At 44.4% G+C, this 16,568-nt stretch overlaps 1 protein-coding gene and 2 long non-coding RNA genes across 5 annotated transcripts; 2 read left to right on the plus strand and 1 right to left on the minus strand.

The window, feature by feature from the left end:
• Positions 1–11: 11 nt before the first annotated feature.
• On the plus strand, positions 12–2,448 carry LOC110510213. Of its 2 annotated transcripts, XR_005040507.1 has the most exons (4): positions 12–167; positions 560–684; positions 992–1,271; positions 1,490–2,448. It is a non-coding gene; the product is annotated as an uncharacterized LOC110510213 (long non-coding RNA). The 2 variants fall into 2 exon arrangements; XR_002471539.2 differs by having other exon boundaries at positions 992–2,448.
• Positions 2,449–3,149: 701 nt separating this feature from the next.
• On the plus strand, positions 3,150–7,662 carry LOC118945345. The gene is made up of 2 exons (XR_005040508.1): positions 3,150–3,746; positions 3,905–7,662. It is a non-coding gene; the product is annotated as an uncharacterized LOC118945345 (long non-coding RNA).
• LOC110510211 (putative uncharacterized protein DDB_G0289263) lies at positions 6,056–15,576 on the minus strand. Of its 2 annotated transcripts, XM_021591594.2 has the most exons (5): positions 15,400–15,576; positions 15,222–15,295; positions 11,481–11,698; positions 9,497–9,789; positions 6,056–9,109 (listed from the first exon to the last, which is right to left on the minus strand). In XM_021591594.2, the coding sequence occupies exons 3-5, from the start codon at positions 11,689–11,691 to the stop codon at positions 7,808–7,810; spliced, it is 1,806 nt and encodes a 601-aa protein (XP_021447269.2). In that variant the 5' UTR covers positions 11,692–11,698; positions 15,222–15,295; positions 15,400–15,576; the 3' UTR covers positions 6,056–7,807. The 2 variants fall into 2 exon arrangements, with proteins under 2 accessions (XP_021447269.2, XP_021447268.2); XM_021591593.2 differs by having other exon boundaries at positions 15,222–15,576.
• Positions 15,577–16,568: the final 992 nt, after the last annotated feature.

Raw genomic sequence — 16,568 nt, forward strand, 5'->3', positions numbered from 1 at the left:
AAAAACAGTTTCCCTTGGAAACAACGAAACGTTGACTCGCTTGTGCATCATTTCCATATATAGTTAAAGCGTGTTAGCGTTAAATTAATCAGGAATTTTGTGTAAATCTAACTTGCCTTTCTCGTCACGCTTGGAGAACAAAGTTCCATAACTTTAGTCAACGTTTGGTATGGAATTACGGGTGTATTTGGGACAAATTCAGATAGATCCCTTTGTTCCGTTTGTGTTTTGCAACAGAATTGGCGTAATCTGTTGCAATTTCTGATCTCACGCTAACATCCTCCTGTCCTCGGCTGGATTTCCCAAAAGCATCATAGTACTAAAATAATCTTAATTCCATTGAAATTAAATGAACGAAAGATGATTGTAGTGCAACGATTCTTTTGGGAAAACCAGCTCTGGTCTGGGCATCATTTCTGCCACCTGTAGGAGGAGGTTGAAGGTTCAAGTTAAACTAAGTGACAATAAGCCAAGTCTACACGTTTTTATGATCGAAATGAATACTTGAAGGTTGACAGTTGGACTTTTGTGAGCCTAACTTTTTCTTTATGAATTTCAGGAGTCTTTCTCTCTGTCACCCATGAAGTGCTCTTCTCCTCACCTGCGCCCCACTGTACAACAGCCAACATGCCCCGTTTCCTACTGTCGAAGCCAAGAGGAGAAGACCATCCTGACGACAGAAGAGTAAGTATATCTGAAGTTGGCATCATCATACACGAGATCAGGCCTACATGTTTGTTATTTATTTCCATTAGATGTCTGGCCTTTGCTTATCTATGATTTCATAATACCAAAGACAAGAATGCAATGGAAAGTTATGGAATCATCGCTAGAGAGTGGAATATCCATGGGGTAACGATGGTATCAGTCTGATGTATTAGGCAACGCTAGTCTTTGCCCAGGGGGCTGTTACATTTTCCCAGCCTATATCCTCTCTCCTCCAAACGATGTCTCCGTATCATGTCATTGTTTTTTTCTGTTTTTATCGTAGGGTTCACCTACAGCTACTGCTGTCTGCCGTGGCCTCCCAGGTGTCCCATCCGGAGAACATGGAAGAGAACACCCTGATTATTTTACGAAAGGACGTACTCCGCTCTGCCACCAAGGCATTCAGCTGGGAAACTATTCAACCTCAGAGGTTCAATGTGAGGGGTCAGTCGACCAACATGGTCAAACACAGGAGTTCCTTCAGCTGTTGATGGCAGCCATCCAAGACTGTTGTTTGTTCCAGGGGCCAGACCACTGCAAAAGCCTAGTATTGGACTAGTATTGTAAGATCGCACTGTTTATATGTTCAAATATGACACTTTCTATCTAGTCCTAGAACTCTGTCCTGTTGTATCACTTTCAGTGTACTCCAAGCAGAGTGAACTATAAGGTCCTATATGGTATATTGCTACATAGATAGGTGGCCTCTTATGCACTTTCCATAGTAAAACCCCCCCCCCCTTAATTTAATAAGGTGGTATTAACTTGTACCATGTTTTAGTTTCAGCCTGGGATAATGTACAGGCTGGTGGAGAGCATGATCAGTGTCTGAGTGGTGAGATATGGCCCCACTTCCTGTCCAGGAGAACGTTTGACATGATCTGTGGTCTTCCGTCTGCTCCTGTGGCCCTGGACGAGATCACACATGAGGAAATACGAGCCAGGCTGGAGAAGGCACGTGACATGTTCATGTGTCCTTTGCCGTATATATTGGTTTGTGTTTGTAGCCTGAGCCCTGGGCTTGTATTCACATAGCTTCTCAGACTAGGAGTGCTGATCTTGGACCAGGTCCTTCCTGTACATACAGGTAACTGCAAAAATAAAGGAAATGCCAATAATTAGTGTCTTATTAGGGCGTTAGGCCACCACGAGCCAGAACAGCTTCAGTGTACCTTGGCATAGATTCTACAAGTGTCTGGAACTCTGTTGGAGGGATACAACACCATTCTTCAATGAGAAATTCCATAATTTGGTGTTTTGTTGATTGTGGTGGGAAATGCTGTCTCAGGCTCTGCTCCAGAATCTTCCATGCGTGTTCAATTGGGTTGAGATCTGGTGACTGAGACGGACACATCATATGGCTTACATTGTTTTCATGCTCATCAAACCATTCAGTGACCACACGTGCCCTATGGATGGGGCATTGTCATCCTATGGGGGCAAAGCCATTGTAGAAAACATAATGGCCTGTCCAGTATTGTTATACATGACCCTAAGCATAATGGGATGTTAATTGCTTAATTAACTCTGGAAGAACCTGCTCTCAATCTACTTTTTATCCCTCATTTACTCAAGTGACAGTATTTAGAGTATTTAAACGTTTTGTATTCTTTGTTGGATTGGCAATGCCACTGTCAGCCTGAGAAATATGCTGAGAAGGATTATCACCACAGCAAGCAAGGTACTTGGAGTCAAACAGACAGGCCTGGATGAGATCTTTAAGGTCAGGGCCCTCCACAAGGTACTTGGAGTCAAACAGACAGGTCTGGATGAGATCTTTAAGGTCAGGGCCCTCCACAGGGTACTTGGAGTCAAACAGACAGGTCTGGATGAGATCTTTAAGGTCAGGGCCCTCCACAGGGTACTTGGAGTCAAACAGACAGGTCTGGATGAGATCTTTAAGGTCAGGGCCCTCCACAAGGTACTTGGAGTCAAACAGACAGGTCTGGATGAGATCTTTAAGGTCAGGGCCCTCCACAGGGTACTTGGAGTCAAACAGACAGGTCTGGATGAGATCTTTAAGGTCAGGGCCCTCCACAGGGTACTTGGAGTCAAACAGACAGGCCTGGATGAGATCTTTAAGGTCAGGGCCCTCCACAGGGTACTTGGAGTCAAACAGACAGGTCTGGATGAGATCTTTAAGGTCAGGGCCCTCCACAGGGTACTTGGAGTCAAACAGACAGGTCTGGATGAGATCTTTAAGGTCAGGGCCCTCCACAGGGTACTTGGAGTCAAACAGACAGGTCTGGATGAGATCTTTAAGGTCAGGGCCCTCCACAGGGTACTTGGAGTCAAACAGACAGGTCTGGATGAGATCTTTAAGGTCAGGGCCCTCCACAGGGTACTTGGAGTCAAACAGACAGGTCTGGATGAGATCTTTAAGGTCAGGGCCCTCCACAGGGTACTTGGAGTCAAACAGACAGGTCTGGATGAGATCTTTAAGGTCAGGGCCCTCCACAGGGTACTTGGAGTCAAACAGACAGGCCTGGATGAGATCTTTAAGGTCAGGGCCCTCCACAAGGCTCACAAAATCATTTTAGACCCAAGCCACCCAAGTCCTGTACCCGGACTGTGAACTACTTCCCTCTGGGCGCAGGTATAGAGCAACCCTCAGCAGGAAAAACACAACTAGACAACCATTTGTGCCAGGTGTGATATCCCTCCTAAATAGCTTGGGCTAATGTTCCTATCGACTGACAAAGTCAGTAAGTAAGTGTTTCCTTTATTTTGGCAGTGACCTGTATACTCTTATTCATTATGATCTAAAATGGGAAACTGATCCTAGATCAGCACTCCTACTCTGAGATGCTTTGTGAATACAGGCCTGGGGTTGTGATTTGCATTGTGATATCGTGTCATTCAACCCACAGCTTAAGGCGGCCACAACCTTGGAGGCTGCTAGTGAGGTCATGGAGGAAGAGTCTTCAATTCTGCATCTGCTGGGGGTCCTCAGCCCTGTCCAGACATGGGAGGATAGGGAAGACATTGTGCGGTTTGCTGTGAGGGGCTATTTGGATGTTTGGTTGTCATGTGGACCAGTAAGTATGTTTTGTACAATAACTGCTGAGTTGGGCTTAGTCACTTTTGGCACAGCAGTGAGATAAAACCCTTTACAGTAATTACTTTTATAAGCTCAGTCTCTTGTGCACGTCCCTCACTCTGTGTTGTCCTTTTTGTTGTTTAAACCAAATGAAAGGAGGACTGGCTACTCTGGGCTTGCTAGAGGCATCCTGCTGTATTCAAGCAGATGTTACTAGCCAGACCTCTCTCTGCAGTAGACCTCACGCTCTTCCACGTGAACTTCTCAGCCCCCGGTAGTGATGAGAGAATAGCTGAGAACATATGGCTACTGGAGGGACTGGCTTATTGGGGTGGAGTGTAAGGAAAATGTCATCAATCTTCAATGCAACTGATTCATCATCATGTTTCAGGGATGTTTTTTAGTCCAGGACAAGGCTGAATCTGTGTCCTGGAAACAGGCCTAATAGAGGAGATCAAGGAGAGAATGTTTTTATATATGAATAGTAATGCATTATGTTTAGGAGAAGTACGTCAGCCTCTCAAGATTCATCCTAGGTCATATTGTCTTTGTTTGTGCTTCTGGTGTTTGTGTCTGGCCGGGGGACACACACTGAGCTTCCCCACACAGGCCACTATGGAGTTCCCACACACTCGGGGACACACACACACACACACACACACTCCAGACGTAGAGGAGTCCATGACCTCAGGCATACTCCAGACGTAGAGGAGTCCATGACCTCAGGCATACTCCAGACGTAGAGGAGTCCATGACCTCAGGCATACTCCAGACGTAGAGGAGTCCATGACCTCAGGCATACTCCAGACGTAGAGGAGTCCATGACCTCAGGCATACTCCAGACGTAGAGGAGTCCATGACCTCAGGCATACTCCAGACGTAGAGGAGTCCATGACCTCAGGCATACTCCAGACGTAGAGGAGTCCATGACCTCAGGCATACTCCAGACGTAGAGGAGTCCATGACCTCAGGCATACTCCAGACGTAGAGGAGTCCATGACCTCAGGCATACTCCAGACGTAGAGGAGTCCATGACCTCAGGCATACTCCAGACGTAGAGGAGTCCATGACCTCAGGCATACTCCAGACGTAGAGGAGTCCATGACCTCAGAAAGTACTCCAGACGTAGAGGAGTCCATGACCTCAGAAAGTACTCCAGACGTAGAGGAGTCCATGACCTCAGGCATACTCCAGACGTAGAGGAGTCCATGACCTCAGGCATACTCCAGACGTAGAGGAGTCCATGACCTCAGGCATACTCCAGACGTAGAGGAGTCCATGACCTCAGAAAGTACTCCAGACGTAGAGGAGTCCATGACCTCAGGCATACTCCAGACGTAGAGGAGTCCATGACCTCAGAAAGTACTCCAGACGTAGAGGAGTCCATGACCTCAGAAAGTACTCCAGACGTAGAGGAGTCCATGACCTCAGAAAGTACTCCAGACGTAGAGGAGTCCATGAGCTCAGGCATACTCCAGACGTAGAGGAGTCCATGAGCTCAGGCATACTCCAGACGTAGAGGAGTCCATGAGCTCAGGCATACTCCAGACGTAGAGGAGTCCATGAGCTCAGGCATACTCCAGACGTAGAGGAGTCCATGAGCTCAGGCATACTCCAGACGTAGAGGAGTCCATGAGCTCAGGCATACTCCAGACGTAGAGGAGTCCATGACCTCAGAAAGTACTCCAGACACTCATGCTGGCTTGAGAAGCCTCAGTGGAGAAACCAGGTAGACTAAGACAGTGAGCAGGTCAATGCCTCAGACATCTAAGAACAAGACGGCTGTTTGGTCCTTGCAACGTGTCCCTCCAGTTAAAGATCAGGTGTCAGTCTGACTGTTTCTTTATTATCTCTGCATTATATCTGGGCAGTCCCAGGTTCACTATCTACAGCATGTGAAGTTTATCCAGGGTGGTCCTCCTGAGAAACAAACTACAGACACAAAACGAGATGCTGTCACCTTCACCCTGACTGGGGGTTCCGTTCTGGAACACTTTGTTGTTGACACATCTGGCATGCTAAAGTTCTGTAGATAATAGCCCCTGTGCCAGAGGGCCAAAGAGGGATCCACATGTTTCAGCTTATTGATTACTGTTTTGGTGACTAACTTTTATTCATGGCTGTGATTACTACATTTGTTATAGTCCCTGTATTTTATTCATGTCTGTTTGTGTCTGTCAGAGGTACTCAGTGGCTTTTCCATGTCACTTACGTAATTCTGATTATGTAAATAGTTAAGCAACGATGGTGGAAACATGACCATATCACCCACATTAAACCACAACACAAACCTCCAAATAAATTAACTTGAAGTAATTTGTATTTATTGAATGAATTTGAGCTCTTTATTACATCATGTTAATGCCTACGTGTTCAGGCGCCTGAAGCAGGAGGGAACAACACTCGGTTTGACACAATTGCATACATTTTATATAATCTTCAAATTCACTTCTAATTCTATCTACAATAACTGAAGTCCTATAGTTTAGTGTTTTCATAGAACCAGTCAAATTTCACAACTGTACAAGCTGAGATTGCTACATACATTTGACTTTCCAATGAATGATGCTATTGATTCTTGACAAATCTAACTTATACACTGAGTGTACAAAACATTATACACACCTGCTCTGTCCATGACTGACTGACCAGGTGAATTCAGATGAAAGTGCAACTCAATATAAGGTAGTCGTTCTTAATGTTTTGTACACAGTATAAATGCCTCATGAACTTCAACTGTAGATTCCCATCTGAACTGAAAATATAACCTTTTTATAATCTGTTGTTTGTAAACAATATAATTGTTTTAAAAAACACTTATAGCCTCAAAACATGGTTAAGACTATAATGTTGATCTCAATGATGTTCGGTCCTTGCATCCATAGCTATATCTCTTCTTTTGAGAGTGTTTACATTTCTTTAGCCCCGTCCCGCAGCGTTTTACCAAATCAGAGACGGGGCAAAAACGTTTGTTTGAAATGCGGATTGCTCCTTTAATCCACCATAAAGCTGCAGACAAACATATATTACATGTCCGTGCCCATACCCACAATACCATAATCCAATCATACTGCATTTTAGGTAACACACTTACAAATAGGATCAAAGGAGCATACCAAATTATACAGAAATAGCCAGTGATATCCCAGTGCCATGCACATCAAAATAGTCTGACTACTGTATAGCCTAACTACAATTCAATCAGGTATTATGACCAATGTGCCTCTAGTACAGTGTCTGTCTCCATGATATCTGACTCTAGTCTCATGTTACACCAGAGAATCTGGCTGGTAATATGACTGTGAAGAAAGAGAGAACATGACCCACAATATATAAAGCACTTCAGAGCTGCAGTATACTAGGCTACATGCAGGCCATTCTTTATTCTGAGAATGGCTTTAGCGCTCAAAATGACCAGAGAGCACAGTAGCACTGACCATGGCATGAGGGAGTTCATTGGAGACTACCCCGACGGTCGGTTGAGGTCAAAGTCCCCTTTCACACTGTCGGCGCCACTGAAGCAGTCAAGGAGCGTCGGAAAGCCTGAGCAAACGGATAATGGAATGGTCTGTGTTCATTTTCCCATTATGTTGAAAAGCCCCTAGTATCCTCGTGTGCTGTTATCGTTTTTCCAAGGGTTTTAAGAAAACTACAACCAAGAGAACCTTTCTATGTTTAAAAAGGGCCCTAGCAGAATAATTCTATTCCATACATTTAATGATAGATGTACTGGAATGTAATGTACTGAATTGGATAATCCATTCATGGACCCTCATGTTTGTTTACAACGTCCCCTAAGAAGCATATTTGTATGTTCTCATTATTGAAATACCCTGGCTAATTAGATCAATAAAAGAAACAATATTGTGATAATTATTTAAGTGTGGTAGTAGAGTCAACAGCAAAAAAAAAAAGTCCATCAGATGTAATACAGTTAAGATCGGGTATTCACAGTTTTGCACAGTTCAGTGCATTCCCCTCGCTCCTTAGCTTCTCCCCCTACAGTGGCACATGCTCCTCCATCAAAATTTCCCTCATGGAGGCCACTACCCATAAGCGCTAGAGTAAATAGGCCCGGTGGGTGGAGCTTTCCGGGGGCATGGTGGGGTCACACAGGGGCTTAGCGCTGCCCCCATGTCTCCGGCCCCACCTTTGGGGAGGGGGAGATGGAGAGGTGGAGAGCAAGCTGCCGAGAACATCGGGACAGTCCTCTGGGTCAGGAGACAGGGCGAAAAGTGGCGACGGAGGTGATGTGCTATCGTCATGGTTACCAAGGGGCGCCGCCACCAACGGATTCTGAGACGGGCTATGCTTGTCGTTGTTATTACTGTCCCTGATGTCTTTCTCAGCCTCGTCTCCTTTCTCTGGACGGTTGTTGCTGTTGGCATTAAAGTAGGTCCAGTCGAGGCTCGGGTAGCGTCCTGATTGGGACATGGCTTGGAGCAGCTTGTCCATGGGGCTGGGACCTTCGTTAGGTCCTTGCTGGGTGGCCTCTTGGCCGGTCTGGGCCGCCAAGCAGAGTAGCTGGGCGTGCTGGCGGAGCTGGGCCAGCTCTTTCTCGGTGGCGGCATTCTGGCGCAGCAGCTCCTTGGTGCGCAGCGTGATGGCCAGCAGGCCCGACTGGCTCAGGATCTCTGCCGTGTTGAGGAAGCGCCGCTGACGCACCAACGAGCAGTCAGACAAGCAGTTGGACAGGTCTACTGTGGCCTCTGGGGCCCAGCTGTCGGCGGAGGACGAGGAGGACGAGGTGGAGGAGGATTTTTGGGAGCTGATGACGGATGGGGAGCCAATACCGTTGGAGTGGGAGGGAGAGGGGCTGGGTTTGGCATGTTGGTGGCAGTAGTGAGATCCCTGCTGGGTGGAGGAGGCAGGGCCACCCATGGAATGGTGAGGGAGGTGGGAGGAGGAGCTTCGGCTGCTGTTGACTTTGTAATAGGATTGGGTTCTGCTCTCTCGCTGGTGGTGTTGGTGCTGCTGTGGTCGAAGATGAGTGGTGGTGGACACTGCTTCTCTCTTGTCCTCCGTACACACCCTCTTGCTCCGGCTCTGGCCCTCTATGCTTCTCTCCTTCACATCCCCTGCACCCTCTCTGCTCTGCTCTGAGCCTTCCTTCCTCGGCTGGGGGGCAATGCGGGGGTAGGAGTTGAGGATGGGGAGGTACGAGTTCTTGCTGTTATGGTTCTTGTTGCTTCTACTGCCCCCTTTCTTGGACTGGCCCTGTGGATTGTTGTGGGCAGGGACGGGGGAGGGTACCCCTGGTTTTTGGATGAGTAGGAGCTGGGTGGGGGCCTTGGAACCAGACAGACTGTCCCATCCTCCCCCCCATGCCAGGGTTCTGTGCAGTAGTTGCTCTGGTCCAGACTATACCATCAGGAGGTTATAACCAGGGGTGTATTGTGACAGAGAAGACATGGGGAGGTGGTTACTTTCACAGATCAGATTAAACAAACAGGAGCAGGAAGAGGATGAGGAAAGGATGCTATGAACAAATTATTGTCCCGAGGGTAACCTCAAGACAATGCAACCACTAACCAAACATTATGGTAATCTACAACGCTAACCAAACATTATGGTAATCTACAACGCTAACCAAACATTATGGTAATCTACAACGCTAACCAAACATTATGGTAATCTACAACGCTAACCAAACATTATGGTAATCTACAACGCTAACCAAACATTATGGTAATCTACAACGCTAACCAAACATTATGGTAATCTACAATGCTAACCAAAGTGTCTCACCGGTTTAACCACCAGGTTCTTGATGACGTAGATGGGGTTTTGCTCCTCAAACGGGGGCATGTTGTGGCCCAGGGAGCTGCTACTGCTGTGGGCCCGGTGGTTCAGGGAGCTGCTACTGCTGTGGGCCCGGTGGTTCAGGGAGCTGCTACTGCTGTGGGCCCGGTGGTTCAGGGAGCTGCTACTGCTGTGGGCCCGGTGGTTCAGGGAGCTGCTACTGCTGTGGGCTCGGTGGGCCTCACTTACACTGATACGCTGGTCATCCAGATCATTCTGCACCGAGTCCGAACCAGTCTCTGGGGAAGAGGGTTGGAAGGAGGTGAGAGAGAGAGAAGAAATAAATAGAGAGAGAGAGATGAAACAAATAGAGAGAGAGAGAGAAAATAAATAAATAGAGAGAGATGAAACAAATAGAGAGAGAGAGAGAAAATAAATAAATAGAGAAAGAGTAAGAGATAAAGGGAGAGAAACGAAAGAGGGAGGAGATTCATCCTGTTGAGACAGCCACTATATACATGAGTCATTTAACAGACGCTCCTATCCAGAGCAACTTAGTTGGTGCAATTCATCTTAAAGTAGCTGGGTGAATTTACAGTACCAGTATGACTCCTCTGATTCAGAGCGGTAGGTTAAATGTGGAAGACGTTTCGGTTGAATGCATACAGTTGTGCAACTCACTAGGTATCCTCTTTCCCTTTCCTCCAGTATGTGCTGTACGCAAACCCAGCTGGTCCCAACGTTTTAATGATTCCATTTCCTGGTTGTAAACTGTTTTTTTGTAGGGCTAAGACCATGAACTCATATTGGTACATAAATGAGCCCAATAATGGCAGTTGATCGAAAGGGTGCGCTTATTGCAGGCAAAGTGAGGGCTACCCTCACCAGATATGGGCTGATCACACAAAGTGAAGGCATTAGGGCCAATGTAACGCCGATGAACAAAGTCGCATCGGCCCAATATGGCCATGATACATGGGATCAATATTTGGGCCTGCATTGGACCCACATCGGGATTGGAGATAACTGCTCTTTGATTCCGATTAAATTCTTGAATTTGAATTGGCCACACCCTTTAAACAATTACAGTGGTCTATAAATATGTTAAGATCATGTTGTGGGTTGTCTATAATAAATCCCTTAATGTAAATAAATAAATAACATTCCAATTATGCAATAATCAAACACTGCAGTATGGGAGGGAACGATATAACATCTCATTACAAAGAAAATACTGTTTGACATCTGAGTTATAATCAAACTAATATTTTAAATGGTATGTGTATTCTTTGCATGAATTGGTGGGATATCATTTTAATGAAAGATTTGTCAAATTATTGAGACTTTCATGTTTTACGTCTCAGTTGAATTGGTTTGTTTTGAATTAAATTCTACTTCCTTCAATTCAAATTTAGCTTCCTGTGGGGTGTGGCCAATTAATAGAGATGTGTAGAGAACACAACGTTATATCTGAGCCATTATGTTGTCTGTAAATGGAGATAGCCTCAATGGCACACAACGTTATATTTGAGCCATTATGTTGTCTGTAAATGGAGATAGCCTCAATGGCTATCTCCATTTTAAAGCAGTCAATATTTGTATTCTTTTGACGTTTGAAAAAGTGTAAAACTAATATTGGCGACTTACCGCCACCTGCAGTAAATCTTGTGTCATAACTTTTTTGTGGCCACTAGATGGTGGTCATATAGCTTAAAGCCATTTACAAACCATACGCAACCTAATTTAAAGAAGACAATACTCTGATCATTGGCTAATGGCTGCCATGGAATCCCCACACAAATTACTACTTTAAATGGAGGAAGCCCTCAATGGCAGTGTCCATGCAATATGAGTTATTTCCATGTAATGATCTCTATTCGTCTCTATGGGCCAACTCAAATTGACCCCAACCCTGGGCCACATGGTGCCAATGTTTGCTGGGGGACAAAAAGAGAATATCTCTTGTGGCCAAAAGTAGAGAGTTACTCACCAGAGTATCCAGAGTCTTTCTCTGAGTCCTTCTCCGAGTCAGACCGTGACATCCTCCCGTTCATGCCCATTCTCCTACCTTCCTGGTCTCTGTGAGTGCCACACTGGGATGCCCGCAGAGTGGCACTGTTACTCTTATCCTTGGCATTCTTAGAGGTGCCCTGGGGTACGCGCTCGGGCCACTCCCCAAAATGTGCCTGCTCCTTTGGCATCACGGACCTTCAGGGAGGAGAGCAGTGAGAAACATGTACACCGCAATGGGACCAGGTGTCCTCCTGATCAATATGATGACTAATGCTGGGCTACGTGGCTGGTTCAGCTATAACTCAGTAGAGTAAAGATGCTTTCATATATCCCTACTGGGATTTGGGCATGGATGGCTAGTGTGTACAAAGGAGAAAAGTATATGCTTGTTACCTCATAGTCCAAAATAGGCATATGAACTGAGGAACTAACTGGATGCGCAAGAGATATTCAGACACTCCCAGAGAGAACAAAAGAAATGCTTCTTAATTGCTAAAAAAAAAGCAATGCATTTTGACATTACATCCTTCACCAGCATAAACATGAGACCAGCTCCACTTTATATAACAGACCTGTGAACTAAATGATCCCCAGCTTATCACTATTAAAGCTCAACCTGAGGTTTACAGAATAGATATTTATGCTGGAGTACCAACACGATAGAGTAATGTCCCCAAGAGGTTGATTGATTAAGGACATCAAATATAACTTTTTAATTAGCCTACATCTTACAGTTCCATCAGTTTATGGATCACGAATGTGGGGAGAAACATGGGACACCATTTTCTTACTTCCTAATGGTCTAAGCTATTTGCTGTTGCCACATTTTTTTTAAAGGATATACAAATCTACATCACCACAATGCCCATCCAGCATGACTTGAATAGCGAGTAATTGGAGTAAGCAGCGCTGAGTAAGGGCTCACATGTTTGCTATAAGCCGCTGTAACGTGGCGTAGCCTATGAGTAAACACCCTAGGACCTGCATGCGGATGAGGGAGGAGTAACTTGATAAGATCATCTGTGGCTAGACAGCCTCTGTGCAAAGTACCTCCTCCAACCGTGTTATATAATTGCTGGCTGGCAGTGGCACTATAGCTGCTACATAGAAATAACAACCCCCATTGACACGTGTGCACTATGCACAGAATATTTATAGCATCATCATAATATGAAAGCATTGCCAAGTACACATAACAATTTAGTTTGGTTGTCAGGTCTGAAGACCATGGATCACTCATTGTTTCCTTATCATAATCTAGACGATTAAACTCCCGAGTGGGCGCAGCGGGTCTAAGGCACTGCATCTCAGTGCTAGAGGCGTCACTACAGACCCTGGTTCGACTCCAGGCTGTATCACAACCGGCCCGTGATTGGGAGTCCCATAGGGCGGCACACAATTGGCCCAGCGTCGTCTGGGTTTGGGCAGGGTAGGCTGTCATTGTAAATAAAAATTTGTACTTAATAAACATCTCTACAGATCGGTGTCCCACCCTTGGGATGGTTGCGCTAATGTTATTAGCATAATGTTGTAAGTTACAAGAAAATGTCCCAAGACATAGACATATCTTATATGGGCAGAAAGCTTAAATGATTGTTAATCTGACTGCACTGTCCAATTTACAGTAGCTATTACAGTGAAAACATACCATGCTATTGTTTGAGAGTGCACAGTTATGTACTTGAAAATGTAAATATTGACCAATTAGGCACATTTGGGCAGACTTGATACAACATTTTAAACAGAAATGCAATGGTTCCTTGGATCAGTCCAAAACTTTGCACGTACACTGCTGCCATCTAGTGGCCAACATTTTAATTGCGCCTAGAGTCATTAGTCAGATAATGGCCTTTCTCTTGCATTTCAAAGATGATTATCTTTATTATCTTTAACCAGATCTAATGTGTTATATTATCCTACATTCATTTCACATTTCCACAAACGTCAGTGTTTCTTTTCAAATGGTATCAAGAATATGAATGTCCTTGCTTCGGGTCCTGAACTACAGGCAGTTAGATTAGGGTGTGTCATTTTAGGTCCTGAGCTACAGGCAGTTAGATTAGGGTGAGTCATTTTAGGGGAAAATTGTTTTAACTGACTTGCCGAGTTAAATAACGATGGAGTTGAGCAGCGGCTATTATGGGCGAACTTGACCTCTGACGTCACATAAAAATGAAATTTTTATCAAAAAACAACTGATTTCAGCATCCAAAGAATACACAGAAATCAGGGTGCTGAAATCAGGGTGCTGAAATCAGTCGTTTTTGATAGAAACTTCACTTTGTGTGATGTCGGAGGTCAAGTCCGCCAACAATAGTCGCCGCTCAACTCCATCGTAAATCATGGAGTTGGGTTTAGTCAGCTAGGCATAAGCTTCAGAAAGTAGTATTTGGGTCGTTCCACCAAAAGAGTCCCTTTTGCATCCCTTTGATATTTTAAGTAGAAGTTGTGCACCAATAATGAATTTTAAAAGCCTGTTATATTAAATGAAGTGCCCTATTAATATAGACCACATGGATAAATCAATATATCAGACTTGCTAAAGTCCCAAAATTCAGCATTTTGACATGTCCCTGTGCACCCTCTGTGACCCACTTAACCCCAACATTTCTCCAAGTTTGTACCATCATTGTAAAACCCAAGTTATGCTCCTGCTTTGAAAAAGTCATTTCTGAAGATTATTATTTATTTCATGTAATTGGTGATTAGTTTACATTTGTCCCTTATTTTAAGGTCAACCGTGTTACGTGAACTGAGCTCTCATTAATATGGTGAAACTATTTATTTTTAAAGAAACAATGAACTAATAGTCAAACCATAGTGTGAAAGCAGGTGAGCTGATTCTACTCTTTTTTTTTGGCATTTTCTGGTGTTTTGTGGTGTAAAACTGAGAGGGTTGAGCAGGCACGTGCTCAGATAGAGCTCTACCTGTACAGAGCACATGCCCCTTTTCCCTTCCAGTCTCTAAAGTGCCCTTTTGTTTTGGGTAAAATAAAATGTACAGTTTTTGTCATTGTTGTTCTGAATCCATTGCCCCCAAGTCCTCATTAAATCTACATTAAATATGTTTTATTTAATTAACCATTAAGATGCCATCTATTGTTTTTATGTAACTAAATAATACAAGTCATAATTGCTCAACAAGTCTGTGACCATAGTTGTCAAATATATATATTTTTTTGGTGCCCTTTTTACAGTTTCAGCACCTGCCCCCCAAAAGGTCTGTGCATGGCCCTGGGGTCGGGTATAACACGTCAACCCAGTTACCCATAGATAGACATGCTAGAATGTTTTAACAATAAAATGTTCTGTGAGAAGCTTGCATTCAATTGCCACTCCCTGTTGCACACAACAAGCTTCCAAACCCCTGTCACAGGGGGATTTATGTTAGATTTTTAGATGAAATCAAGACTGTGAGGTCAAACCTATTATTTTAGTTGGTCCTTAACAGGTACTTACTGTAGTAGAAATAAATTTAAAAAACTCATAAAATTGGAAAACGTGTTTTTTTATGAAGTTGAACAAAGTTATTTTTGGGGAACAAGTTACACTTCACAAAAGGCACCAAATTGGTAGCGTGACCTGTTTAAACAGTAGGCTATAGAGTTGGGGATATTGGAACAAACTCCTTAAATTATTAAACTGTTGATATTTGGAGACATGCATGCAAAAGTATGAAGTATAATCATTATGAAGCCAATGTTAGAATTTGTCTTACCATTTATTCTGTCCTTGTCCTTAAACCGTCTGCCTTGTCAACCTCACCGCCCTAGGACCTTACAAGCGTTCAGTCTATAGGCAGATACCAACCAAAGCATCTTTGAATCATGTAGATAACTGAATTCCTCAAGTTTCAAGTCCTAGCTAGGGTACCATCCTGTAGAAAAATGTTTTACCTCCTGCTCGGTAGGGCATCCTCATCCAGAATAACAATGTAAAAGTATTTCAAACACCCGTTAATGTTGTCGCTGAGTTCTCGAGTCGATACATTGTAACTGGCAATGCACCTATACGCCCTGTCTGTTCAATATTCCGTCCGAGCTGTACAAAAAGCGTCTATGATGATGTGCATTACGCATAGACCCTCCTCCTTATCTGAATAGTAATAGCCTAGTGGTGATGCCCCGGTCAGCAGTGACGTACCCATCATAGACAGCAGTGCTGTGGCCAATCCCGTGCGTAAACACGTGTGCGGGCGGCAACATGGTTTAATCCACGTGAGGAGGTATACTGAAAGTAGGCGGGATTTAGGCTAAAATCAGAGCGAAGTGTAGGGGAGCGCATGTGTCTGCCTCAGACGCGCGCGCGCACACACACACAGCGCTATAACACAGTTTAAAAAAAAGACACGTAGTCACACACACACACACACACACACACATGGGCAGTAGGCTATTCATAGATACGTTACCAAATGACAATGAGCAAGGCATATATTTTTTACGTATTCATGTAGCTCACACTAGGCTCAATACCATTCATGTAGGGACGGCACCATGTTGCATTTGAGATTCAACTGAACTAAGAGTTTATGAATGAGACATCGTCATAATCCTGTCGGGTATTTTCTCAGGTGTGCTGTGAAGCAGCTACAGCGAGACCCACGTGGACGAGAGACCACAGATTTGAGTTTTGCTAGGGTGCGAACGGTATGAACGTGTGCGGCAACATGTGAAAGCATTTCAGAGGCGTGGCCACGCTCCTCGAGCGCACATGTTCCACGCGGTGAGTGCGTAAAAGCACCAGGGTGGCTCGTGTGTCTCGGGGATGTGGTCATACACATTCGCTGAAAACCACTCCAGAGACTGAGTACAATTTCATTACTCTGTTACATTATTCGTTAATGAACAACATATGCAAGGACATGGTAGTTATGTTTACACAATAAAGACTACATATATTATGAGCAATCATTGCCAAGTTGATATCATTCATTCTGATAAATTAATTATTGTCATTAATTCTGATTCTTGCTCTGTGTGAATAAATATGTGTGTGTGTGTGTGTGTGTGTGTGTGTGTGTGTGTGTGTGTGTGTTAGGAGATTGAATAATATGTTGACAGTA

This window comes from Oncorhynchus mykiss, chromosome Y (assembly GCF_013265735.2).
Source record: "Oncorhynchus mykiss isolate Arlee chromosome Y, USDA_OmykA_1.1, whole genome shotgun sequence".
Taxonomy (NCBI): Eukaryota; Metazoa; Chordata; class Actinopteri; order Salmoniformes; family Salmonidae; genus Oncorhynchus; species Oncorhynchus mykiss.

Coding starts and splice junctions, on each gene's coding strand:
- LOC110510211 (XM_021591594.2), bottom strand. CDS start 11,691: ATGCCAAAGGAGCAGGCACATTTTGGGGAGTGGCCCGAGCGCGTACCC. Junction 9,790..11,480: donor GAAAGACTCTGGATACTCTG/GTGAGTAACTCT, acceptor CCTCTTCCCCAG/AGACTGGTTCGGACTCGGTG. Junction 9,110..9,496: donor AGAACCTGGTGGTTAAACCG/GTGAGACACTTT, acceptor CTGATGGTATAG/TCTGGACCAGAGCAACTACT.